Genomic DNA, 26,323 nt, shown 5'->3' on the forward strand with positions numbered 1-26,323 from the left:
ATCCTTAAAATCCGTAGAAAAACAGTGATCAAAAACATTCCAAGCTTGAGCGGTCAGCAAAAGTCGACTTCCCCCATCACCCACTCATTCACAAAATTTCCCTCGGGCCGTGAACAGGTGATATATTACAGACACCACGTGACCCAAAGCTACGCCTATCCATAACACCCATCACTCACTCACTGATGGATACAGCTTTTGAAAATCTAAGAAGAAGCTTCTGATAGGTTAGTAGAGTCCATGTGAGTAAACTGGTGGCACAGCTGTGGATGCATATAAGGCAAAACACAGAGCCTTCTTCTTTGACATGGGAACATCAAGAGATGTCAACCAAAACACCAGGAAAAGAACTGTGGAGCTCCATAAGTGTGGCTCAATTTTGAATACAATTTGGTGCCATTTGCAATTAAGAAATACAGATAGTTTCTCTCTTTACTCTTAAAGTTAACAAATATGTTTTTATATTGATCAATCTAAAAAAATTAACATTTAGTCTGATTTGATGTTACAATTAAAAAAGTGTTTGTGTTTTGATCTGAAGAGTACATAAATATCTGGTTTCAACTGTATATTTGATGATTGTCAGCACAAAGAGGGAGAGAGAGGAGCAGAGAGGGAGAGAGAGGAACAGAGGGAGAGAGAGAGGAGAATGAGGACAGAACAGAGATGAACAAGAGCAGGTGAGACACACATGTTAGTCAAATGGTCGTTTACCAAAAGTATCACGGTATCATAGGTACTCATGTATCTCGTACCTAGTGTTTCTTTTTAGGTTTGCTATTTTGCAAATTCTACATTTATTAAGTTCTGCAGGCTTGTTTGCACAACAAGGCTAAATAATTATATAAACTTTTCTAAATCTAAATATTGTACTTTGGTAGAATTAAAAAACAAGTGTAGTGCAGGTCTATGATGATTTTTAGTGCTACTATCATCTAGTTCTGATTCTGGTTTTGTCTTTGTTAAATCCTCAGTAGTCCTGATTTTGAACCGTTGTAGTCCTGTTTTAACTCTGGATCAGTTCTGGGTCTGGTTGAATTGGGGTTTAGTCCTCATGTCTTGATACAGGCCCGACTTTGTTCTGCCTTGCTGCTTAATTAAAAAACTAGTTTAAGGTGTCCTGGATATGTGATATATATTTTTCCCTATATGAAGTCATTCTTTTTTGAACAAAACTCAAAACAGAGCCTATTAATCTTTCAGTCATTTCTAAACCCCCCCCCCCCCCCCCCCAAAAAAAAAAAAAAATCCCACATGCATACTACCCTTTAGGGCTAAGCCCCGGGTGTTTCAAATGTCTGGCTCCGCCTCTGCTCCTCGGGCTCTCAGTCTTTAATCACACTTGTGAACTTGTCAAAGGGGTTTGGGTTATTATAAAATCAGGAGCGTTCATTGTTTGGGATGAAGAAAGTTTTTATGTGATCCTTGACTCATCTGTGATTTGTTTTCTTTCTGCAGGGTTTGAAGCCGTAATGGATGGAGACGGTGAAGGAGCCGCTCGGGCACAGCTGTGTGTCCTGCAGCTGCGCTCCTTTCACCTGCATCTCTACTACGACCAGACTGACGGGCTTGTTGCCATGCTGTACAGAGGGACACAGAGGCTTGCTGTCGTATTCTTCAGAAGAGTCCTGACGGCGGTCATCCAGAATGGGGATCGCAAGCATAGCAGTGTGTGACCGAGATCGTCAGAGCCTGAGCTTACATGGAGAAACCAGCCGCCTTACCTCAATATGACATGGGCAGTTGGAGTTTGTATCTTTGTAGGCCTATTTGTATTTTTAATCCCATAAATAAATGAATATTATAAAAACACACATCAGTTGTCTTTCATTTTATTAATCCATGCACCAATTTTTGTTCTAGAACCTGAAGAAGTCGCCAATAGGCTAATAAAATGTAATAAAATGTTCTTTGTCATCTTTTCCAGCTTTAATGCGCATCTGCGCCAAAAGTAGGCGATTAAAAAACGTCAAAAATATGAAAGTTTACTTCTAATATAAATTTGGGAAAAACTAATGGATGTTAATGTGTAGTTCTCAGAATAATTAACCCTCTAGTGCAGAGCACTATTAAACCCATGTTCACGGTATAGTTTTTTAAAATTAAATACAAAGCACCAAAGATCAACAATTATTTGTGAATTGTGGACAAAGCTTCAGAGAAAGTGGCTTCTTTCTGAAGGGGGCTGGGCAGCCAGTCTCTCTCTCTCTGTCTGTGTGTGTGTGTCTGAAGAAGCAAAAGTCTAAGGTTTTTTGGGGAATGGCAAGAAGCAAACAAGTGTGCAGGCAGAGTTTTTTCGCATTTGTTTTCCCCTCTTTCGTCAAAACCTGTGGGTTTGTAGGCACAACCTGTGGGTTTGTAACCACAGGTTTTCAGTGTTCAGGGTTGCCTACAAACCCACAGGTTGCCTACAAACCCACAGGTTTTGACGAAAGAGGGGAAAACAAATGCGAAAAAACTCTGCCTGCACACTTGTTTGCTTCTTGCCATTTTTGGGGGAATGGCAAGAAGCAAACAAAACCAAACCACAACCTGTGGTTTGGTTTTGTTTGCTTCTTGCCTTTTATCCAAACTCCTCAGACTTTTGCTTCTTCAGACACACACACACAGACAGAGAGAGAGAGACTGGCTGCCCAGCCCCCTTCAGAAAGAAGCCACTTTCTCTGAAGCTTTGTCCACAATTCACAAATAATTGTTGATCTTTGGTGCTTTGTATTTAATTTTAAAAAACTATACCGTGAACATGGGTTTAATAGTGCTCTGCACTAGAGGGTTAATTATTCTGAGAACTACACATTAACATCCATTAGTTTTTCCCAAATTTATATTAGAAGTAAACTTTCATATTTTTGACGTTTTTTAATCGCCTACTTTTGGCGCAGATGCGCATTAAAGCTGGAAAAGATGACAAAGAACATTTTATTACATTTTATTACATTTTATTAGCCTATTGGCGACTTCTTCAGGTTCTAGAACAAAAATTGGTGCATGGATTAATAAAATGAAAGATAACTGATGTGTGTTTTTATAATATTCATTTATTTATGGGATTAAAAATACAAATAGGCCTACAAAGATACAAACTCCAACTGCCCATGTCATATTGAGGTAAGGCGGCTGGTTTCTCCATGTAAGCTCAGGCTCTGACGGTCTCGGTCACACACTGCTATGCTTGCGATCCCCATTCTGGATGACCGCCGTCAGGACTCTTCTGAAGAATACGACAGCAAGCCTCTGTGTCCCTCTGTACAGCATGGCAACAAGCCCGTCAGTCTGGTCGTAGTAGAGATGCAGGTGAAAGGAGCGCAGCTGCAGGACACACAGCTGTGCCCGAGCGGCTCCTTCACCGTCTCCATCCATTACGGCTTCAAACCCTGCAGAAAGAAAACAAATCACAGATGAGTCAAGGATCACATAAAAACTTTCTTCATCCCAAACAATGAACGCTCCTGATTTTATAATAACCCAAACCCCTTTGACAAGTTCGCAAGTGTGATTAAAGACTGAGAGCCCGAGGAGTAACGTTTGTCCTAGTCCCAGTCTAATGATCAGTTCTCTCTGTTGAACTAACAACACTGAAAAAACTTCAAAGAAAACTTCCCACCTTCAAAAGCGCACACGGCAGCTGACTCAGTGAAACAAATAAACGTTAAAGGGAACTTGGGAAAGCTAAAAGGGCTCAAGTTTGCCAAAAGTGGGAACAATGAACTTAAGTCGCTTACCTTTATTAACAATGCTGAAGATAATGATCCTTTTCTTATTTTCTTCTGTTTCAGCCTTTAGAAGCGGGGCCAAAGTTTGTCTTCTTGCCCTTCTTCCTTGTCAACGTATAAACGGCATAATATTCTGATATGAGTCGTCGGTAAGTTATCGCACTTAGTGCACAATTGTGCATCGTAAGAAAGGGGATGAGTATGTGAGACCTGTCAGTGTCTCTCCCCTTAGAGAGAGACGAGTCTTGCATACTCTCTTACTTACCTCTTTGCACAGTAAGAGGGGTCTGAGAGCTATGTGGGGATGTATTACTGGGCTTAAACCCGGGTTGCTTTTTCAGAAGCCCGGGGTCTTTGGGAGTGTAGGATGCCCGACTGACAACTGTATAAGACAAAAACTACACACAATATTCAAAGCACATAGCGCACAGTCCTTAATTCCCCCTAATTTTGGTATGATCCGAGCTCAGGCACTTGGCGACTGAGCATTAGGCGTGTGAGCGAGGGCGAAGAAGTGCAGCCGGGCAGACAGAGGAGAGCTTGATTTTGACCAGGTACCAAAGCAAATCATTCGTACTGTACAAATAATGTAAATATGACGGTGTATCACAGAAGATATCAAACTGATCACTTGACCCATATTACGTTAATTGCTCTTCGAGTGAATCAACAAATGGCGAAATGAAAAACCGAACAACAACAACGCTGTTTCTTTAGAGTCTTGGCTTACATGTGTGTTTATTTCATATTTTCAGTTGTTAAAATAACATCTACCTGAGAAAAGGGGAGAAGAGAGAGCAAAGATCGAACAATGCGTGCAAGGAGTTTCCCCTCGCTCATATGCGGAAGTGCTGTGCTCAGTCGTCTAGTGCCTGAGACTGCGGTCAAGTCGTTCCAGTAGTCATATTAGAATATTATGCCGTTTATACGTTGACAGGGAAGAAGGCCAAGAAGACAATCTTTGGTCCCGCTTCTAAAAGCTGAAACAGAAGAAAATAAGAAAAGGATCATTATCTTCATCTGCATTATTAATAAAGGTAAGCGACTTTGTTTCGACTCATTGTTTCTACTTTTGCTGTTTTTCCCCCTCTAAGTTCCTTTCAATGTTTAGTCGTTGCAGTGAATCTCTGTGCGCTTTACTTTTACTTATTTGCTTACTCTATACTTGTCTTAATGTCTTGTCTTATTTTTATCCTTATTGATCTTGTTCCTTCCCCTAACTTGGCATTTGTGTATGGACAGCAAAGGAAGAATTTCATTGCACAGAGAAATGCCATTTCTTCTACATGACAATAAACACTTTGAATCTTGAATCTTTAAGGCAGTTGACTCACAGCATGTAGACTCACAGTTTCAACATTGGTTTTCAAAGCTTGTTCATAATGATTGTGTTAACAGATTTTTCCAAATTTCAAAAAAAAAAATCATCTTTAAAAGAATCAGCTCAATACCAGTAAAGACTGGATTTTAGTTTCAAAATGTATATAAAGTTTGAAACTCAAATCTTACGAAACCTGGTTCCTTCCAGCGCATTCCTTGACAGGCTGCGAGGCCAGCTCCTTTGAACTCCGGCTAGCTGCTCTCACAAGCAAACATTCGCACATAAAAGCCTTGGATAACCCGATAACCGGTGCAGATTTATAAAGACTGTTATTGTTGTGAATCAGCAGCTATCAAACAGAGCTCTGATAAGTTACAGCGTTTAACGAGTAGTTGCTGCAGCTGACTCATTTGTTCTTCCTTCTGACAGACTTGAAGCTGAAATGGATGGACACGGTGAAGTTGCCACTCCGCTGTATGTCCTGCGTGTTGGTTAGTCGTTTCGTTACCACCTCGTCTACGACGAGACTGACGGACTGGCTGTGATACTTTATGGTGACAGAGAGAAGCTTGCTGCGATATTCCTGCAGAGGATGGTGACGGAGTTCTTCATGAACTGGATTCACAGGCCTGAGTGACCAAGACCATCAGTGACCTGTGTTCGCACAGCCTCCACGCAGAGCTGGGAACCTGGGGCCTTCAGCATCCAGCAGTGCCTTCACAGATTAAACATTGTTGATGTTGTTTAAAGTTTGATAATGAGTTCATTAAAATAAATAATTAAAGGTTACCTTTCTTTGTTATTATTCCACACATTGATTTTTAACCTGCACAGAGTCCTTCAACAGAGCTCTTAGATTTTCAAAAGCTGTATCTATCAGTGAGTGAGTGATGGGGAAGCCAGATTTGAATGACCAAAATAACCAAATTTGATAATAAAATAATATTGATATGTGATAAAACAAAACTAATATTATCTGCCAATAAGTTGGTTTAGTGTAGTTTTGCGGCCCTGTTGTAGCGCGGCCGTTTCTGTTTAATGCGTTGCAGAGAGAGGTGCTCGTTATCTCCACCAAAGCGCCTCCGGTCCTGGGGTAAGCCGTTAGAACTGCTTTTATTAGCATTCACAGCTACAAGAGGCTAAGGTTACATTTATCCTTTGTTTTAGGGTTTGATTGCTGCCTTCACCTCTCCGTGGCAAATCGCCTAACCTTAATTGGAGAATCAAGACGCCTGCCTATAGTCGGTTTGAGGACTCCTGCTCGGTGGAGCTGCTCTCGTCTTGTCTCGTCTTTTTGGTGTCATCTTTTATTTTTGTGGAATTGTTTTTATTAAGTGGGCTAACCTTTTTCTGGTGCGCCTGGTTTTATTATATTCTGGATTGTTGCTTGTACCCACGCCTCGGTGATCGGGCTGGAGCGATCCTCTGCCCGCGTGTCGTGCTGGGAACTTGAAACCGCCTCAGTTGCCGATCTCAGCCTGTGCGGAGCCAGACTGGCTTGTGATCAAGGCCTGAACTATTGCCACTAGCACGAGTTGTAGTTTGATTTGTGGGATGTAAGCCTTCCAGTTTGGTGTGCATGTGTGATTTCTTTTATTAAAGCTATTAAAGATTGTCTTGTCTCGTCTTTTTGGTGTCATCTTTTATTTTTGTGGAATTGTTTTTATTAAGTGGGCTAACCTTTTTCTGGTGCGCCTGGTTTTATTATATTCTGGATTGTTGCTTGTACCCACGCCTCGGTGATCGGCAGTGGCATCGTTAGGCCTATTTTAGGGGTGCTGAAGCCTCCCTAAAATATTCTTAAGCCCCCCTAAATAATTTGGTGTTTTGTTTTTTTTAGTTGTTTTTTTTTTAACTTATTCGGTTTTTTTTAACAGAACTTTCAGACAAATTCAATATAAAGATGCAGGAATATGAGTTTAAAGAAATAATAATATAAACCTGTCGCTATTCACATAAATATGATCATAACTCGGTTGGTCCCTTTCGCTTTACACTGTCAGTGCTTCGTTATCCAATCCAATAATTTTATATTTTTGATAAAGAAAAAACAGACAACAGACTGAATGAATAAAAAAAGGCTTCTTCATTGCACATTTTCCACCAATCACAAGCCTCTCCTTTCACTCTAGACTTTTGACCAATCACCGATCAGGATGAATTGCACTACTGCACTGTGCATCCCCCCACCTTTTAGAAGTGAGCGGTGTGTCTGTGGCAAGCTTGTGAGGGGTGTGTCCGTGCGCAAGTTTTAGAAGTGAGGGCTGTGTCATCACACAAAATTCGCCGAGCCAAGAAGCAGCAAACTACGCTTCACATTTGATCAATGTCGTCATGAATTCCCTCTGACTTTTGCTGTTTTGCTTCCACCACGATAAAAATCACACTTCCTGCACAGCTCTCTCTCTCTCTCTGTACTTCAGGAACAGTTTCCCGTCTCAAATCTGTTTTCTGCATTATTCATTCGCTTATTACCCACCAGTCTACCATTGTTTACAGCGCTGTCTTTTTCTTTTTTTCACTTAAATGACCTCGGACAAGAAAGCCTCATTTCTGCTGTTCAATACTGAAGAAATTTAAACTTCTTTAAATTATGCAAAATTGCAGAATATTGCAGAATATTTTTAAGGTTATCTGCTCTAAAAAGCCAGACCAGGAAAATCTCCTTCATGTTTTTCTGTGTTTTATTCTCAGTTACTTTAAAACAAAGGGATCTGCTGTGATGTTCACAATTCTGATGAAGTCAGTACTGATAAATTATCAGAATTATAATATTTCTGACTGTCTGAGGCTAAGTTGAATCGAATCAGGACTTTGAGAACCGGAATCGAATGGATTATAGAAATCAGTGATGATACCCAGCCCTAGTGAGCAGCCTACGCCAGACAGAAGTGGATCTATATCTCAGATCGTTTGTAACGAGCCACGGAAAGCAGCTGTAGCCACTGAAAAGACTAGAAATGAGCGTAATACATTAGATGTCATAGCGCGCGGCTAACATTTACCACAAAGAAAAACGCGTTATTCAGCGTCGTGTAATTTCCGCTAAATCCAGACTCTGTAACTTAACGTAAACACAGAAGACTTTTGACCAATCACCGATCAGGATGAATTGCACTACTGTACTGTGCATCCCCTCGAGTGACACCCCTGGTCTAGAGTGAAAATGAGTGCAAGAAAACTTGTGTATGTGTGTTTTATTTATTGGCTTTTAGAAAAAAAGATCTAACACACACATACCATCAAGTGTTTGTATTTAAAAAAGTCATTTTTTTCTAAAAAATTCAGGTTATTCTGAATTTCCCATAGGTGTGAATGTGAGTATGAATGGTTGTCTGTCTCTGTGTGAGCTCAAAAGGCTCGAAAGACTGCCGATCATCATCCAGGGGATACCTCTGATAGGATAAGCTCGAGCCCCACACAACTCTAAAACTGGATGGGTGGATGGATCTTTTGGGAGAAATGGGATTTCCTGGCAGTGGATGACAGGAAGTTTACATCTTTTTCCATGAAAACAGAAATGAAGAGAAATGAGCAACAGCAGTGTTACAAAGGCAGATGTTTAAATCTGGCAATAAATACAAACTCTTCTTAACACAAAGACAAAAAAAGGACAAATTTCACTTTCAATCAGTTCACAAACTCATTTATTGCAGCGCACTTATGTGTAGACATTCATTTCCTTTCCACAGGACGGTAAGAGAACCTTTAAAAAACTTTTCTGTACATCCTCCAAGAGGAGATTTACTAAGTCAACACCGGCTGGAGTCCCCTAACACGGATTCAAGGGGAAAACGGGGGCAGCTAGTTATAAAAACTCGAAGTTAGCACAGCAGCTGCAATCCAAATGTCAACAATACAAAAATAAATAATTGAGATTTTTTTCTGGATGAAAAATGGTGTAAATTGTTAATATTCTGATGTGGGTTAAGAGCAGGTTCTAATCTATGCAGTGCAAATGGAATATTTTACAACACATTTTCTCATCTGTACAAGTACAGCGCCACACTCACACTCAAGTCAACACACAGGTCCATCTTTACCCGACAATTCATCGCAGCACTTTGTTTTCCCGCCTGTTTCACTGTTTTTAGTGGAATGTCAAATATCAAAGGCCTTCTGTCCTGACACAGTTTCAGCACTCATCAAGAGCCCTCTGCACTTTTATGTAAACCATAAAAGAGATCCTGTCTGAACCGTCGCGGTTCACTCTGTGCTAGAGTAGAGAATGAGAGTCACAGCTCTGAGTTATGATCAGAATAAGACATGTTAGCTGAACAAACACAGTATGTTACTGTTAAAAATGCAGCTTTAAAAATAGACTGAAGCCAGCACACCTCTGCTGTCTGTGTTCCTCTGATGTTTTTAATCAGTGGTGTGGCACCTTCATGCTTCAGATTGATGTCTTTGTTTTTCATGATCTCTACTTTCCAAACAGCTGCTGTCACATGTGTTATCACAGAGATCAATACTCCTGCTTTGAGCACAGGGCATCTGGAATGTTATGAATCTATTTTAGTGATTGATAATTAGTGATTGTCCAAAGCCTCAGTCCTCTCCCATTTAAATGTGATGCTCCAACACAAAGCTGCACAGAGCCCCAGTGTGAGCCTGTACATGTGAACATTCATTAAGACTCTGATCACAACAATCAGGGTTGTTGACAAAAATGCAACCTCGACTGAGATTTCCTTAAACTGTACAAAAAGTCAGGTGAACTTGATTTACTTACTCTTCTTCAGAAAGTGCACAAAGTTAGAGTCAGAGTCTGTACACGGTCTCACACAGAGCTGATACGAGTATAGCTACGACAGATTTAAGGAGGCAAAAGGCTACGAGCAAAGCTGCTGACATGCACACACACAGATATTCTGTACAGTGATCAATCGCTTTATACAGCTTCTGTAAGGAAAAGCAACTCAACTAGTCTGAAGAGATTCAATACAGCTTTCCAGGAAGTTTACAACAACAGTTCCACTTTTAGGCAGCTGCTTGGAAAACCTCTTTAAAGCAAAGCAAAGAAACATGAAACGGCCAACGTCATCTTCCACGGCAAACGGAAGAAGCAGTACCATGTTCGTCCAGCTGGAGATGTCCGAAAGTCTCCCTGTTCCCCAAAGTTGAAGCAGGAACAGTAAGAGTTTGCGTCTCTGCTGCTGAGAGGATCAGTTCAGACGAAAGGCGCTCCAAAACATTTAAGGCACCACTGGACGCTGGGAGTAGGCGGGCGATCGATGCAGTGCAGAGACTTGCGCTGCTCCGCGCTCAGCTGGTTGTATGCGTTGTGGTACTCTCTGTCGAAGGCCTCTGCATGATGACGACACAGATATGAGTGAGGAACGTTTCACATCATCGCTTTTCATCACCTTCAAACTCTTACAGCACACTAGAGGTCACAGCTGACATCACTAGTTAATCTCACTCACCTACGTCGATGTTCTCCCGTCCCAAAGCCACCAGTGACAGAAACAGTATTTCTCTATAGACGCTCCTGTGAGACATTCACATACACCAGGCATCAGACACTTTTCTAATGCACAGCAGCAAAAATCACAACTAAGAGCTTAAAGGAAGACTAAATATGAAACAGTGAGTAGAGGTGAACGAGCAGAACTGACCTCTGTCGTTTGAGCCCTTCTGGACGCCGTTTGATCTCTCGGATCAGCAGGTTGATCGGCCCGTAGACGTCGTTGGTCTGGATGTTGCGAACAATGGTGTTGAGGAGAGTGCGGCTCTCCTGGTGGTCTGTTGGCCCCAGAGTTCCCCTCTTCTCCACTGGGAGCACAAACACCAAAGCATCAGAGAGTCTGCTGAAATATTCTTTTAGCAAAGAGCCTCCACTCTGATCTGTTCTGCTCAGCAGTGACACTTTAACAAAAATACCCCTCAATCTCCTAATACATGCACCGAAGGTATCAATTTCAAAATCCCATATTGTCTCATTGCCAAGTTATTGCATTCACAAGATTTTCGGAAAATTTCACTTCAAGGTCACTGAGGTTCAAACTTGAGATGTTCAGTAGATACACGTATATTTCTACGTCCTTTCGCTCTTTTACGTTCCGTTCACAAAACCATATCTGACTTGTTTTGGGGGGTTTTGAAATCAGTACATACCTTCTTTCTTAGTGTGAACTAAAATATGTTTGCTTGAGGATTAAAGGCTGAACACTTGCGCCCCCTAGTGGTCATTATGCAGTATAGTGCATCCTAAAGCTCACAATTCAATCTGCAAATACAGGTTCTACACTTGACACTGTACTGATGGACAATGACTGATAATGTCTGTCGTCACACTTACAAAAGGTCCTCCAGAGCAGGTAAAGTGGTTCTCCGGGTTCTTGGTGCAGGTTGATGTTGTCCCACAGGAGCTGTACGTACACCTGCTTACTGTCCTGTGGCAGTGACGTCAGAGGCAGCTGCAAGAATAAACCATGACATTATAGCACAGCTTACATGGTGCTCGCTAATTACAGGACATCCTCTGTAAAGGAATGAGTTTGCTGTGTTGGGTCTAGATGACTGAAGCCTTCTTATAGGTGGTGTGCACATCACTGCCGGCTTCAGTCTATTACAGTCACTGCATTTCATCTTTTATGGATGGAATAGACTTTAGACTTTGTCATTTCAGATACAATGACACTAGTAACTTCCTGGGCACAACAGTCAATCAGGTCATTCTGGGATGTTGGCGAGATATACTGTGCATTTGATGGGGGATTATGTTTTTGAAGAAAAGCATCAAACTCCTTCAAAAGCTCCATGCACGCAAGAAAATCCCCTCTGTTTGGGCTGTCTTCACCTTCATCATGGCCACGAAAAGGGAGTCCCTGTCTCCCTAACACAGAGGTGACTGCAACAATTCGTCTGAGATACTCTCTTCTTTCGACTATCTCACTCACATTTGCAGTTGCTATCACCTGTGCAACGTTTCCCTGTTTGCTAGTTCCCTGGTAGCTTTTCCATGTAACAACACTGTCCTTATGTGTTTCAGCCATCTCATGCTTGCCAAAGATGACTAAAGCTTTCTTCCAGTTCTTGCAACCGCTACTGACCAAACTATCATGTTTGATGTTTTTGCCAAACACTCTACATGGGAAGCAGAAAGCTGCACTCTGGTTGACTGAATATTCTAACCAGTTGTGCTTTTCAAACCAGCTGTGGTTAAATGCTCGCTTCTGTGTACCAAAAGTATCATGTGGATAGCTCTTCAGCTTCACCTGTCTGGGCCCTGTGTCTTTGTCACCTAAATCAAACCCTGTAGTAGAATGAGTTGCTGCAGCTGCTTCATCATTTTCCCTCTCTTGGCCTGTTTGCTCTCCTCTCTCTGTAATAACTTGATCTTCCTCTGCCTCTCCATCCATTTGCTGCAGCTCCTCTGTCTCTCCTTGCTCTCTCTGACTTGAACTTGCCTGTTGACCTTTTTCTCCCTCAGCCTCCCCTTCTGCCTCACCCTTCAAGATACATTAAAACATACTGAATTGTAATGTAAATTGCTAATATCATGACTTCTGCTCACGCTCCACAGTAATTTGTTGCTCCCAAATATTTTGAAGTTACAAACATTATATTTTGAGCACGCATGTGACTAAAATGGTTGCAATTTAAAGCCCTGAAAAATATTACTAAATCACTTGAATTGAAGTAAAATTAAAATAGAACCCTCAAAAATATGTGAGTCAGGCATGTGGATGTCCCCTGTGAACAACTGGAACGGATTGGATAACGAAGCACTGACGCTACCTTAACAGTGTAAAGTGAAAGGGACCAACCGAGTTATGATCATATTTATGTGAGTAGCGACAGGTTTATATTATTATTTCTTTAAACTCATATTCCTGCATCTTTATATTGAATTTGACTGCAAGTTCTGTTAAAAAAAATCGAATAAGTTAAAAAAAACAACAACTAAAAAACAAAACACCAAATTATTTAGGGGGGCTTAACAAACAATGGAGGATGTGCCAGGCAGAGGGGAGTGCAAACGCTCTACAAGGTAAACACACATTGATTTGCATGAACAAACAAACAGGCAGCAGGTGACTGCAGCCCTCTCCTGATGGACAAATAGACGCATGGGATGGATATACAGCCCCCCACCCCCCTCCAAGCTGGGAATGATTATTATAGTCTGTTTTTACCATTACGCACGGGGCGCCCGTGTAAACCCTCCTCCTCTTGGCTTCATGCTGAATGTATGTGATTCTGTCCACGAATTAAAGTTGTTTCTTGGTACACCACTTTGGGATTTTGGCACGTTTGAACCCCCCCCCCCCCGCTACCCACATTCTGACTGTTTTGTTTCCAGACTTCTCCTCAGTGATGGTGAACACGGCGATTAAAATCTGCAGAATTTTTTTTCACAGTGGCTCAACTCTGTGACACTTAAAAAAGAAAACAAAGCTGTAATTTCCTTCCATACTTTCCAAAACAACGCACTCATGCGCGGTTTTGCGCATTTCAAAAACGTCGGAGAATCAGGCAAACCCAAAGTTGCTAGGGGGAGAATTTCGGGTGAGACGTACACATGCTACATCAGCAAACACAATTACCTTCCATTTCCCGGGTGACAGTGCTGTAGTGCATTTTAAAGGAACTGTGGTTATGCAGGTCTGACTTGTCCAGGCCGGTGCCGTGTTTTTCAAACGCTGCGTTTCCTGTTTGCTCTGCAGCCGAAATCAGAGAGGCAATACTGAAAGCATTTGCCTTTGGAGAGAGGGGACCGCCGTCGTCCATAGGCAAGAGATCGAGTCGTTAAAAGCCATCCCTCCTCCTCCTTTTCCCCCGCTTTCCAACCGCGCAGAAAGCAGGAGAAGGCTGTGCACAACGGAGAGGAACATGCGCTAAAATTTGGGGGTGGTTTCTCACATTCCGCCACTGGCTCTCCGTGGGTTCTTATGAAGGTTTTCCCACGATTACAGTGGTCTTCACGCAAATCGGAGCATCGCCAGGCTTTTTGGCGTCTTGCCAAAAAGCCTGGCGATGCTCCGATTTGCGTGACGAACCCCTAAACGCGTCCTGGTGTCAAAGCATAGTTCATCCGCTTAGAAGCGAGAGAGCGGAGTTTCTCCTCCGATCGCTGGCGGGGTGGTGTCATCTGAGTCCTGCCTTGAGGAGAAGCTACTACTGCTGCGAGAATGTCAAAAGTGAGCGAGATCCACGCCTCCCCTGCATCACTGTAGGAAAAAAAAGTGTGCGCGCTCTACACTCGATGTTTTATTTCAATAAGACCTTGTCAGTCATTTGGATTCGACTCCAACGTCACCGCAGTGTCCCGTCTTTAAAGAGCGCCACTTTTCCAGTAAATTACGCGTATGTGCCGGCGTGCGCATACTTAGATTTCTCGAGAGTTTGCGTGGAGCACGAGGAGCAATAACAGCTCCAAATCTGATGAGTGCTTTGTGCGAGGGTTCAGATCCAAAATGCAGTTTTCTTTAAAAAAAGAAATATGGAGACAAAAATAAATATCAAGTAACCCACACATCTGACTTCTTTCTCAGATGCTTTGAACGTTTAGTGAGTCAAAAAAAAAAAAAAAGAAAAGAAAAGAAAAGAAAGAAAGAAGAAAAAAGCAGAATATAACGATAATATGTTTTAATCCAAGCAATTATTTATCTGAGAGGCGCAGAGATGGAAACCAGTCAGAATGCAGATGCACTTTTGACTTTTGAGGAGTGTCCAGCCCCTGTGTGCACACATTTTTCCCCAAAAGCCATCACATTCAATTAGTTTCGTGTCAGACACACCTGGATATACACGACACAGACTCGCAGAAACAGCACCCTTGCAGTCAGTAAAAATGAGAAGCATACACACGTGGCATTTCAGGCTGGAGTTGGACTTGACCTCTCCACCTCCCGCCTTCAGTCTCGCTTTGTTGGTTCTCAGCTTATCGAGGTTCAACTTTAATGTGCAGCGACTCAAGATGTGTTTTGCTGGAAGCTGGTGCGATAGCGACCGGATAGAGTTTAATTTACACTGGAGTCAGTGAATTAAGCGCGAAAGCAGCAGCGGGGTTCTAATGGGATAAAGCAGTTAGAGGATTAGGCCTATTTGTTTTGGATGTTTCTCCATGGGAGGCAGGGAGCATAAATAAACCCCTCCTAGATAGATAGATAGATAGATAGATAGATAGATAGATAGATAGATAGATAGATAGATAGATAGATAGATAGATAGATAGATAGATAGATAGATAGATAGATAGATAGATAGATAGATAGATAGATAGATAGATAGATAGATAGATAGATAGATAGATAGATAGATAGATAGATAGATAGATAGAAATCGAATTGGTTGATTTATTTTGCATTGATCGCTGTCAAAATATTGTAAACCATCACCCACATGATGTATTCCTCCCGGCAGTTTTTTGTTTTTAAAATCTGATATGATGCCATCGATACCGGCTCACTTCATCATTGCCAAGTCGGAAGCCTCCTTTGTAAATAGTTAGGTGATAACAGACAAAATACAGGAGCTCAGCGAAATGGGAAGAGACTGTGTCGGAATTCGCTCAGCCGAGGCACAGTGGACTCAGTAAAATGTGAGCCTGAAGATAATAATAATAATAATAATAATAATAATAATAATAATAATAATAATAATAATAATAATAATAATAATAATAATAATAATAATAATTAATTCGCCCAATACGGGAATATTCAGACCAGCAACCCAAAATAAAGGCATAGCAAACTCTTGCTTGAGTGAATAAAATGCTGAATTTGAAGCTTCAGGGCGACGGAAATTGGGATTTTTATTTTGCCTGTGAGAAAGAGATAAACTCATTTTTGCATCGTGGAAAAAAATAAAAATACCTGCAAACTTTATGTTAACAACAACAAAACAAGATTTTAACGCTGATGATCATAAAAAGGCAGCCAGGCTGACCAGAGTTTAGTAGTTTTCCCTTTGTTTTGTGTTGATTTTAAGCGGCTTTACGCGTTTTTATTGAGTTAAACGGAGCTTTGTGTTTGGACTCTTTGGGCCTTTTTACTCTGTACTCTCTGATAGAGTCTGCAGACTCTGTCACGAAGAGTTTAGCTCATATGGTGCAAAGCTGACATCTAGACAAAGTGAGCAAAGTATGTAAACAGCTCCGGCAAACAGCTCTCACTGATTAGAGGATGCAGGCCCGAACAGCATTTCTCGGCCCACTGGCTGATGGATGCAGGACAGGAATATGTGACATCAGGTAAGGTGCTGTTGATCTCTGAGGATAAAATCACTTTTACTCAACCCGGAGTCATTTTTTACTGAAAAGTCCATGAAGGAAACGATATTTTCTACCGAGGCCAAATTAGGGACTAAGTGCTGTAACAAAGCATCTGAATGAATTTATAATTGTAGGCTCGTTGTGGAAATTAAAGGCCATTCTTGGATTTGGTGATTTGAAAGTTCCTGAAAAGACATTCAAACATTTTACTTTGGTGTTTGACTTGAAAGTACTCTTGATACAAATAAAAACACGTGAATTTAATATTTTTTTCTGTAAGAAAGAGCTAAGTGAACTTTGAATTTTAATTACGCATGATGGCTCTGCTGACACGGAGTAATTCGACATTTTCACCTGGAACTCTTTATTTTAAAATTTTATTGTGGTTAAGAATATTTTAGGGAGGCTTCAGCACCCCTAAAATAGGCCTAACGATGCCACTGTCTCTAACATAATCTCTTGCCACCCCTAGTTTTGCATATGGCAGTGTTGTTTATTAAAATAAGATAGCAGTAACACTTTGAGCCAAACTACAGTTAACACAAAATATCAATTCTAAAACTATATATTGCAGTTCATCCAAGCCCTCAGTCATGAGAACTGCTGTCACTGTTCGGATGTTGTCAGTCCATCCAGGGACGTTAGTAGCGGTGATCAGCCCTTGAATAGCAGTCATCAATATAACAAATGTGTTGGTTAAATGAATGTATGGAATAATAACAAGGAAAGTACATTTTAATTATTTATTTTAATTAATTCATTATTGAAGTTTACACAACATCAACAATGTTCAATCTGTGCAGGCACTGTTGGATGCTGGAGGCCCTTCAGAGGTTCCCAGCTCCTCTCTGTATAAGGGCAAGTCACTGATGGTCTTGGTCACTCAGGCCTGTGAATCCAGTTCCTGAAGAAAACCATCGTGATTGTCTGGAGGAATATTTCACAAAGTTTCTCTCTGTCATAGTAAAGGATCGCAGCCAGTCGGTCAGTCTGGTCATAGATGAGGTGCAACTGAAAGGATCTCAGGTGCAGGGCACACAGCTCTGCCCGAGCGGCTTGTTCACCGTCTCCATCCATTGTAGCTTCAAGTCTGTCAGAAACAAGAGCAAATCATAAGTCACAAACACGACAACTGCAGACGCATCCAAAGAAACACTGTAGTACTTTTAAACGAGTAAAACTGAATCAACTTGGAGCAGCTAATGGATAAACCAAAATTAAGAACTGGTACATTTTATCTTTAAGTTACTTAGCTTTGTAAACTGAAGAAGATAATTATATCCTGATCCTTCATTTCAAGTATCAACTGCAGTGAAACAGGTTGGATTATAAATCTAAACCAGAATGTAAAAGAAGAATGAATACAGAACCACAGACTACCCTCACTCTGAGTACGCATCTTCATATTTTTGTCTTGTTCACTTGCCTCTCACTGGTTCTTACATATTTTTCACGCAGTGAAATTGGCTGGTTACCTAAGACTTGCATGTGCGAATGTTTAACGTGTGAGCGTCACCTGAAAGCGCCTAAAAAGTTATTTTGAAAGAGGGAAATTGCTTTGGAGTTACTGAATGTCACTGACTCGCAGTCATCAGTCACCGAATGTTTAAAAAAAAATCAGTCAATAAAATACTAATAAATAAAAATTATCACCCGTCTCTTCAGTCAGCTGCCCTCAAGTGTTTGTATTTTAAATGCAAGTCTGTACATCTTACCTTTATTAACAATGCTGAAGATAATGATCCTTTTCTTATTTCTTCTGTTTCAGCCGTTATAATGGGGTTTGTCACACCTGGTGTAAGAGGTAAGTGCGCTGCTTTTCTGCTGCCGGTGTAGTCACTCGGATGTCCCTCCGGTCTGTCAACATACAGAACAGAAAAGAGGGACACATCTGCACGAAGTTTTGACGTGTCCGCTGAGGGCGGTCCTTATTTGCGTTTCTGTCAAGTATGTTTTCAAGTATGTTTGTGACGGAAACCGTAATATACATGAACGGACTGCACAACAATATGACCTTAAACACAAATTTCAGATTTGTAATTGAAATTTTGCATATAAAATTTTCGGACATGACACCTATATTTTATGGATTGGTATCAGGAATTGACATTTTTCGGGGTCCAATCTTGTCTGTTTAGGGGATATCTCAAAATTTTATCCGTTGACATATTTCTGGACATTGTCCATATCACAAAGGTATCTCCTGACAGTATCCTGTCATGTTTTACTGCTTTTATTCACTCAGGCAAACTGACTCGGTGAGATTAAAGCCTTTGCCTTTGTCTCCTACTATATATAGTAGGAGACAAAAAAGTAGTGACAAAAAATGGGATTTACGAAAAATAATAATTAGAAAACACGGGGAAAGAAAATGGAAAATAATTAATCATACATGTTAATTTGTTATCATTTTATAAACAAGTTGTTGCCCATATTTTTTTATTCTATATGCATTTAATTGGATGAGAGCTTCTTTCCGTTGCTTCCTTTCTTTCTTTCTTTCTTCACTTTCTTCACTGACAAGATAGACTGAACAGGAAGTCAGACATGATGTGCGGTTTTTGTGCAGGCTTTTCTTGTGGGTATCTTGATCACTCATCTCGGGAAAGTTGGCTCACACTGCTCCTTCTTTCACATGAAATTTTCATGACATTTTAAGTTTTAAATAATCCTCTAGACCTGGACTCCACTTTTGAAATTTACTGAGTTACTGGTGGTCTGGGGATGGAGACAGCACATTATTGATTTGCCAGTGTGAAAAAGCATTTTAATATTATAACCTGCAGTGATTTTGATACGCATGCACAATGTTTCTATTTTGAGGAGTCGAGGTCTACAGGACCATGAAACTCACCTTCAAACTGTAAGTAAGGTAAATGACTCAGTGGCGTCGTTAGGCCTATTTTAGGGGTGCTGAAGCCTCCCTAAAATATTCTTAAGCCCCCCTAAATAATTTGGTGTTTTGTTTTTTTTTAGTTGGTTTTTTTTTTTAACTTATTCGATTTTTTTTAACAGAACTTTCAGACAAATTCAATATAAAGATGCAGGAATATGAGTTTAAAGAAATAATAATATAAACCTGTCGCTATTCACATAAATATGATCATAACTCGGTTGGTCCCTTTCGCTTTACACTGTCAGTGCTTCGTTATCCAATCCGATAATTTTATATTTTTGATAAAGAAAAAACAGACAACAGACTGAATGAATAAAAAAAGGCTTCTTCATTGCACATTTTCCACCAATCACAAGCCTCTCCTTTCACTCTAGACTTTTGACCAATCACCGATCAGGATGAATTGCACTACTGTACTGTGCATCCCCCCACCTTTTAGAAGTGAGCGGTGTGTCTGTGGCAAGCTTGTGAGGGGTGTGTCTGTGCGCAAGTTTTAGAAGTGAGGGCTGTGTCATCACACAAAATTCGCCGAGCCAAGAAGCAGCAAACTACGCTTCACATTTGATCAATGTCGTCATGAATTCCCTCTGACTTTTGCTGTTTTGCTTCCACCACGATAAAAATCACACTTCCTGCACAGCTCTCTCTCTCTCTGTGTACTTCAAGAACAGTTTTCCGTCTCAAATCTGTTTTCTGCATTATTCATTCGCTTATTACCCACCAGTCTACCGTTGTTTACAGCGCTGTCTTTTTCTTTTTTTCACTTAAATGACCTCGGACAAGAAAGCCTCATTTCTGCTGTTCAATACTGAAGAAATTTAAACTTCTTTAAATTATGCAAAATTGCAGAATATTGCAGAATATTTTTAAGGTTATCTGCTCTAAAAAGCCAGACCAGGAAAATCTCCTTCATGTTTTTCTGTGTTTTATTCTCAGTTACTTTAAAACAAAGGGATCTGCTGTGATGTTCACAATTCTGATGAAGTCAGTACTGATAAATTATCAGAATTATAATATTTCTGACTGTCTGAGGCTAAGTTGAATCGAATCAGGACTTTGAGAACCGGAATCGAATGGATTATAGAAATCAGTGATGATACCCAGCCCTAGTGAGCAGCCTACGCCAGACAGAAGTGGATCTATATCTCAGATCGTTTGTAACGAGCCACGGAAAGCAGCTGTAGCCACTGAAAAGACTAGAAATGAGCGTAATACATTAGATGTCATAGCGCGCGGCTAACATTTACCACAAAGAAAAACGCGTTATTCAGCGTCGTGTAATTTCCGCTAAATCCAGACTCTGTAACTTAACGTAAACACAGAAGACTTTTGACCAATCACCGATCAGGATGAATTGCACTACTGTACTGTGCATCCCCTCGAGTGACACCCCTGGTCTAGAGTGAAAATGAGTGCAAGAAAACTTGTGTATGTGTGTTTTGTTATTTATTGGCTTTTAGAAAAAAAGATCTAACACACACATACCATCAAGTGTTTGTATTTAAAAAAGTCATTTTTTTCTAAAAAATTCAGGTTATTCTGAATTTCCCATAGGTGTGAATGTGAGTATGAATGGTTGTCTGTCTCTGTGTGAGCTCAAAAGGCTCGAAAGACTGCCGATCATCATCCAGGGGATACCTCTGATAGGATAAGCTCGAGCCCCACACAACTCTAAAACTGGATGGGTGGATGGATCTTTTGGGAGAAATGGGATTTCCTGGCAGTGGATGACAGGAAGTTTACATCTTTTTCCATGAAAACAGAAATGAAGAGAAATGAGCAACAGCAGTGTTACAAAGGCAGATGTTTAAATCTGGCAATAAATACAAACTCTTCTTAACACAAAGACAAAAAAAAAGGACAAATTTCACTTTCAATCAGTTCACAAACTCATTTATTGCAGCGCACTTATGTGTAGACATTCATTTCCTTTCCACAGGACGGTAAGAGAACCTTTAAAAAACTTTTCTGTACATCCTCCAAGAGGAGATTTACTAAGTCAACACCGGCTGGAGTCCCCTAACACGGATTCAAGGGGAAAACGGGGGCAGCTAGTTATAAAAACTCGAAGTTAGCACAGCAGCTGCAATCCAAATGTCAACAATACAAAAATAAATAATTGAGATTTTTTTTTCTGGATGAAAAATGGTGTAAATTGTTAATATTCTGATGTGGGTTAAGAGCAGGTTCTAATCTATGCAGTGCAAATGGAATATTTTACAACACATTTTCTCATCTGTACAAGTACAGCGCCACACTCACACTCAAGTCAACACACAGGTCCATCTTTACCCGACAATTCATCGCAGCACTTTGTTTTCCCGCCTGTTTCACTGTTTTTAGTGGAATGTCAAATATCAAATATCTGTCCTGACACAGTTTCAGCACTCATCAAGAGCCCTCTGCACTTTTATGTAAACCATAAAAGAGATCCTGTCTGAACCGTCGTGGTTCACTCTGTGCTAGAGTAGAGAATGAGAGTCACAGCTCTGAGTTATGATCAGAATAAGACATGTTAGCTGAACAAACACAGTATGTTACTGTTAAAAATGCAGCTTTAAAAAGGCCGACTGAAGCCAGCACACCTCTGCTGTCTGTGTTCCTCTGATGTTTTTAATCAGTGGTGTGGCACCTTCATGCTTCAGATTGATGTCTTTGTTTTTCATGATCTCTACTTTCCAAACAGCTGCTGTCACATGTGTTATCACAGAGATCAATACTCCTGCTTTGAGCACAGGGCATCTGGAATGTTATGAATCTATTTTAGTGATTGATAATTAGTGATTGTCCAAAGCCTCAGTCCTCTCCCATTTAAATGTGATGCTCCAACACAAAGCTGCACAGAGCCCCAGTGTGAGCCTGTACATGTGAACATTCATTAAGACTGATCACAACAATCAGGGTTGTTGACAAAAATGCAACCTCGACTGAGATTTCCTTAAACTGTACAAAAAGTCAGGTGAACTTGATTTACTTACTCTTCTTCAGAAAGTGCACAAAGTTAGAGTCAGAGTCTGTACACGGTCTCACACAGAGCTGATACGAGTATAGCTACGACAGATTTAAGGAGGCAAAAGGCTACGAGCAAAGCTGCTGACATGCACACACACAGATATTCTGTACAGTGATCAATCGCTTTATACAGCTTCTGTAAGGAAAAGCAACTCAACTAGTCTGAAGAGATTCAATACAGCTTTCCAGGAAGTTTACAACAACAGTTCCACTTTTAGGCAGCTGCTTGGAAAACCTCTTTAAAGCAAAGCAAAGAAACATGAAACGGCCAACGTCATCTTCCAAGGCAAACGGAGGAAGCAGTACCATGTTCGTCCAGCTGGAGATGTCCGAAAGTCTCCCTGTTCCCCAAAGTTGAAGCAGGAACAGTAAGAGTTTGTGTCTCTGCTGCTGAGAGGATCAGTTCAGACGAAAGGCGCTCCAAAACATTTAAGGCACCACTGGACGCTGGGAGTAGGCGGGCGATCGATGCAGTGCAGAGACTTGCGCTGCTCCGCGCTCAGCTGGTTGTATGCGCTGTGGTACTCTCTGTCGAAGGCCTCTGCATGATGACGACACAGATATGAGTTAGGAACGTTTCACATCATCGCTTTTCATCACCTTCAAACTCTTACAGCACACTATAGGTCACAGCTGACATCACTAGTTAATCTCACTCACCTACGTCGATGTTCTCCCGTCCCAAAGCCACCAGTGACAGAAACAGTATTTCTCTATAGACGCTCCTGGGAGACATTCACACACACGAGGCATCAGACACTTTTCTAATGCACTGCAGCAAAAATCACAACTAAGAGCTTCAAGAAAGACTAAATATGAAACAGTGAGTATAGATGAAGGAGGAGAACTGACCTCTGTCGTTTGAGCCCTTCTGGACGCCGTTTGATCTCTCGGATCAGCAGGTTGATCGGCCCGTAGACGTCGTTGGTCTGGATGTTGCGAACAATGGTGTTGAGGAGAGTGCGGCTCTCCTGGTGGTCTGTTGGCCCCAGAGTTCCCCTCTTCTCCACTGGGAGCACAAACACCAAAGCATCAGAGAGTCTGCTGAAATATTCTTTTAGCAAAGAGCCTCCACTCTGATCTGTTCTGCTCAGCAGTGACACTTTAACAAAAATACCCCTCAATCTCCTAATACATGCACCGAAGGTATCAATTATAAAATCCCTTTTTGTCTCATTCCAAAGTTATTAGATTGACAAGATTCTCAGAAAATTTGACCTTTAACCTCAAGGTCAAGGTCACTGAGGTTCAGTGTTTTTTAGTAGATACATGTATGGTCTTAAGTCCTTTCGTTATTTACTTTACATTTAAAAAAACATCTTTGACTTAATTTGGGGGGGGGGGGGGGTACCTTTTAAATCAATACTTCATTCTCAATGTGAACTAAAATGTGTTTGCTTGAGGTTTAAAGGCCCAACTCCGGTGCCCCCCAGTGGTGATTATGCAGTATAGTGCATCCTAATAATTTGAAAGCTCACAATTCAATCTGCAAATACAGGTTCTACACTTGACACTATACTGATGGACAATGACTGATAATGTCTGTCGTCACACTTACAAAAGGTCCTCCAGAGCAGGTAAAGTGGTTCTCCGGGTTCTTGGTGCAGGTTGATATTGTCCCACAGGAGCTGTACGTACACCTGCTTACTGTCCTGTGGCAGTGACGTCAGAGGCAGCTGCAAGAATAAACCATGACATTATAGCACAGCTTACATGGTGCTCGCTAATTACAGGACATCCTCTGTAAAGGAATGAGTTTGCTGTGTTGGGTCTAGATGACTATACGTGGTGTGCACATCACTGCTGGCTTCAGTCTATTACAGTCACAGCATTTCATCTTTTATGTGTGGGTCAGTTTCATATAAACATTCCTCACAGCTTCATTTGGACGTAGTCCTCTACTGTATGCCCACCTGATGGATGATGTCACAGTTTTCTTACAACAACAAAGAATATAAAGATGAGAGCGATCGAGGAGATTTTTTTTTAATCTTTAAAAACAGTAAAAAAGCAGCACACCACAGAGCAAGAATACTTTTTACCAGCTATTGTGAAATAGCTAAAATATTCCACGACCCAATGTTCTGAAACTAATCTACACTCTGGTCTAAAAGTTCCTAGTTCCTGGTACAAGTTCCTGTGGACAATAGTGCATACCTTGAGATTGGAAAGCATAGAAGAAGAAGAGAAAACTGCATTTAACCAGATGTTATGTCTAACCTGCACTCCGTTGTTGCAGTGTTCAGAAGTGAGGATGAGACCGGGCAGGTGAGAGGGCAGGTCCAGGCGGCGGAAATACCACACCAGGTTCCAGAAAATGATTGGGTGCTGGCTGAGGAACTTGTGGGTGTAGATCACCTGGACAGATAAACCACAAAGTGTAACTCAAAGGATCTTGAATCTGCTGGCTGACACTTGCTATACACATCAAACCATGAGATAATGTCTTTATATTTATACCTGATCTCCCTCATTCTCCAGCAAGGTTTCCAGCTCCTTGCGCAGTACCAAGGGGCTGAGGTACGGCACAGACACTGGTTTGGGATTTGGCCGCTTTGTCCCCATGCCGTCCTGTAAACACACAGAATTCCACTCATTGACTCCATGAGGGTAAAAGTACTACTGTCAGTGAAGGCTTGGAACAGAAAGGAGGCACTGACTTGCACTTCCTGCAAACTGCAGGGAAGGCTGGTGGTGGAAACACCATGTCCAGGTCTCTGAGAATAGTCCAGGCTTTGCAGAGGTCCTCCAACACTGTTGCTACGTGTCAAAGATGTCCCGGTGCCTTTCTGCTGCTTACATGCTGCCTGGTGCTCCAGGAGACCCAGGGGATCTGACTGTACCGGCCCTGGAATCAAACTGGAAACAACCATTCACTTATTTATATAGCACCAAAACATTAGCATTATATAGCACTTTATATTATAAGGTAAAGACCTTACAATAATGCAATGATCCACAACAACAATTATTATTTTTGTTATTAAAGTTTATTCCAATAACTTTTTGTTCTCAGTCACCAAGTAAAAGGCACCAAGATCATATTAGAAGATCTATGCTGCCATCTAGTGGTAGTTTCTACCACTAGATGGCATTTACTATGAAAACACTAGTAAGGCGGCGCTGAAGATTTAAACAAACATGCAAATGCATCTCCTCGTGCATGCAACCTGAGGTGCATTCAGGGTACTCAGATGAAGTTGTACCTCTTCTGTGCTCCTGGAGTATTTTCAGCGGTCTCCCTCGGTTCATCTTCAGCGAAAGTGATAAGGTCTGGTGTCTTAATGTCAGCCGCGCTGCTAGCTGTGGGGTGGGTGCTTGTGCTGTGGATGCTGTCCCCTGAGGCACTGGGATTCACATAAAACCTTAAAGAGAAAATAAAAGAACAGGGATATTTAAATTTGAGTTGCCACAAAGAATATGTTCGTGTGTTACAACACAGGAAAAATAAAAAATCTCATCTGACAGTTTCCTACCCTGTCATCGTGCGCAGGTCGTGAAACTCGATGTGCAATAAGGGAAGAAAGACCGTCTGACAGAAAGGACAGTTGGTATTGAGGTTGGAATCATCAGCTGTCCAGCCTGCCATGATCTCCTCGTCGTACACCAGCGCTTCACAGGAGCGACACTGGGAGCAACTGGACATCAGCACCTGTAAGTGGGATAACGCGTCAAACCCTGCTGTATTTTAAACATCAGCAGTGAGAGTGCAGCGCAAACAGACTCTGTTCATGCAGGTCCTACCTCCAGTGCACAGTTCTGGAAAATACTCGAGGAGGAGGCGTGATGCGAGGAGCTTTGCTCAGAGTCAGGACCTCTGCCCGGGCGCCCTGGAATCAGATCTGCAGGCCGACATGAAAACAATATTGAAAGCTGGCATCACTGGCCTAAGAAGTACTTCACTGCCCCTCCCTTGCTTCTTCATTTACATCAGAGAGTCAGTGCTTACGTGTCTGTGTGGTCCCTCGGCCCGTGTCACTGCTGCCGCTGCTGCTGCCGCCCAGGCTGGTGCAGCTCTGGTTCAGACCATTAGCCACCAAACCTGGGATGCCTTTTCTCTCAGGACTGTCATCCAAGTCATGTGCAGCCAGCATATTTTCATCCAGACGAGCTGGGAAGCCGCCGCCACCAGCCTGAGCTTCATCCTGTAGAGAAAA

The 26,323-nt window shown here is 41.5% G+C and overlaps 1 protein-coding gene and 2 long non-coding RNA genes across 3 annotated transcripts; 1 reads left to right on the top strand and 2 right to left on the bottom strand.

The window, feature by feature from the left end:
• Positions 1-4,202: 4,202 nt before the first annotated feature.
• On the top strand, positions 4,203-5,805 carry LOC146580412 (uncharacterized). The gene is made up of 3 exons (XR_014891691.1): positions 4,203-4,267; positions 4,469-4,750; positions 5,464-5,805. It is a non-coding gene; the product is annotated as an uncharacterized LOC146580412 (long non-coding RNA).
• A 3,540-nt stretch (positions 5,806-9,345) lies between these two features.
• Positions 9,346-11,452, bottom strand: LOC146580413 (uncharacterized). Its single transcript, XR_014891266.1, has 4 exons — positions 11,336-11,452; positions 10,653-10,809; positions 10,461-10,525; positions 9,346-10,341 (listed from the first exon to the last, which is right to left on the bottom strand). It is a non-coding gene; the product is annotated as an uncharacterized LOC146580413 (long non-coding RNA).
• Positions 11,453-21,025: 9,573 nt separating this feature from the next.
• Positions 21,026-26,307, bottom strand: LOC146580414 (DENN domain-containing protein 4C-like). The gene is made up of 11 exons (XM_085267158.1): positions 26,116-26,307; positions 25,911-26,008; positions 25,643-25,818; positions 25,373-25,531; positions 24,827-25,025; positions 24,627-24,737; positions 24,387-24,524; positions 23,725-23,842; positions 23,019-23,175; positions 22,827-22,891; positions 21,026-22,707 (listed from the first exon to the last, which is right to left on the bottom strand). The coding sequence occupies exons 1-11, from the start codon at positions 26,258-26,260 to the stop codon at positions 22,571-22,573; spliced, it is 1,503 nt and encodes a 500-aa protein (XP_085123284.1). The 5' UTR covers positions 26,261-26,307; the 3' UTR covers positions 21,026-22,570.
• Between the last annotated feature and the right edge of the window lie 16 nt (positions 26,308-26,323).

Source organism: Mchenga conophoros, linkage group LG3 (assembly GCF_057382185.1).
Source record: "Mchenga conophoros isolate Kocher_MC1m ecotype Shallow Benthic linkage group LG3, M_conophoros_male_GT1.1, whole genome shotgun sequence".
In the NCBI taxonomy this organism is placed as follows: Eukaryota; Metazoa; Chordata; class Actinopteri; order Cichliformes; family Cichlidae; genus Mchenga; species Mchenga conophoros.

What these genes read in the sequence shown, in the direction of transcription:
- LOC146580414 (XM_085267158.1), bottom strand. Translation starts at nt 26,260, where the DNA reads ATGCTGGCTGCACATGACTTGGATGACAGTCCTGAGAGAAAAGGCATC. An exon ending in CCGAGGGACCACACAGACAC is followed by an intron (nt 26,009 to 26,115) that starts GTAAGCACTGAC and finishes GTCGGCCTGCAG; the next exon opens with ATCTGATTCCAGGGCGCCCG. An exon ending in TGGAGAATGAGGGAGATCAG is followed by an intron (nt 24,525 to 24,626) that starts GTATAAATATAA and finishes TTATCTGTCCAG; the next exon opens with GTGATCTACACCCACAAGTT.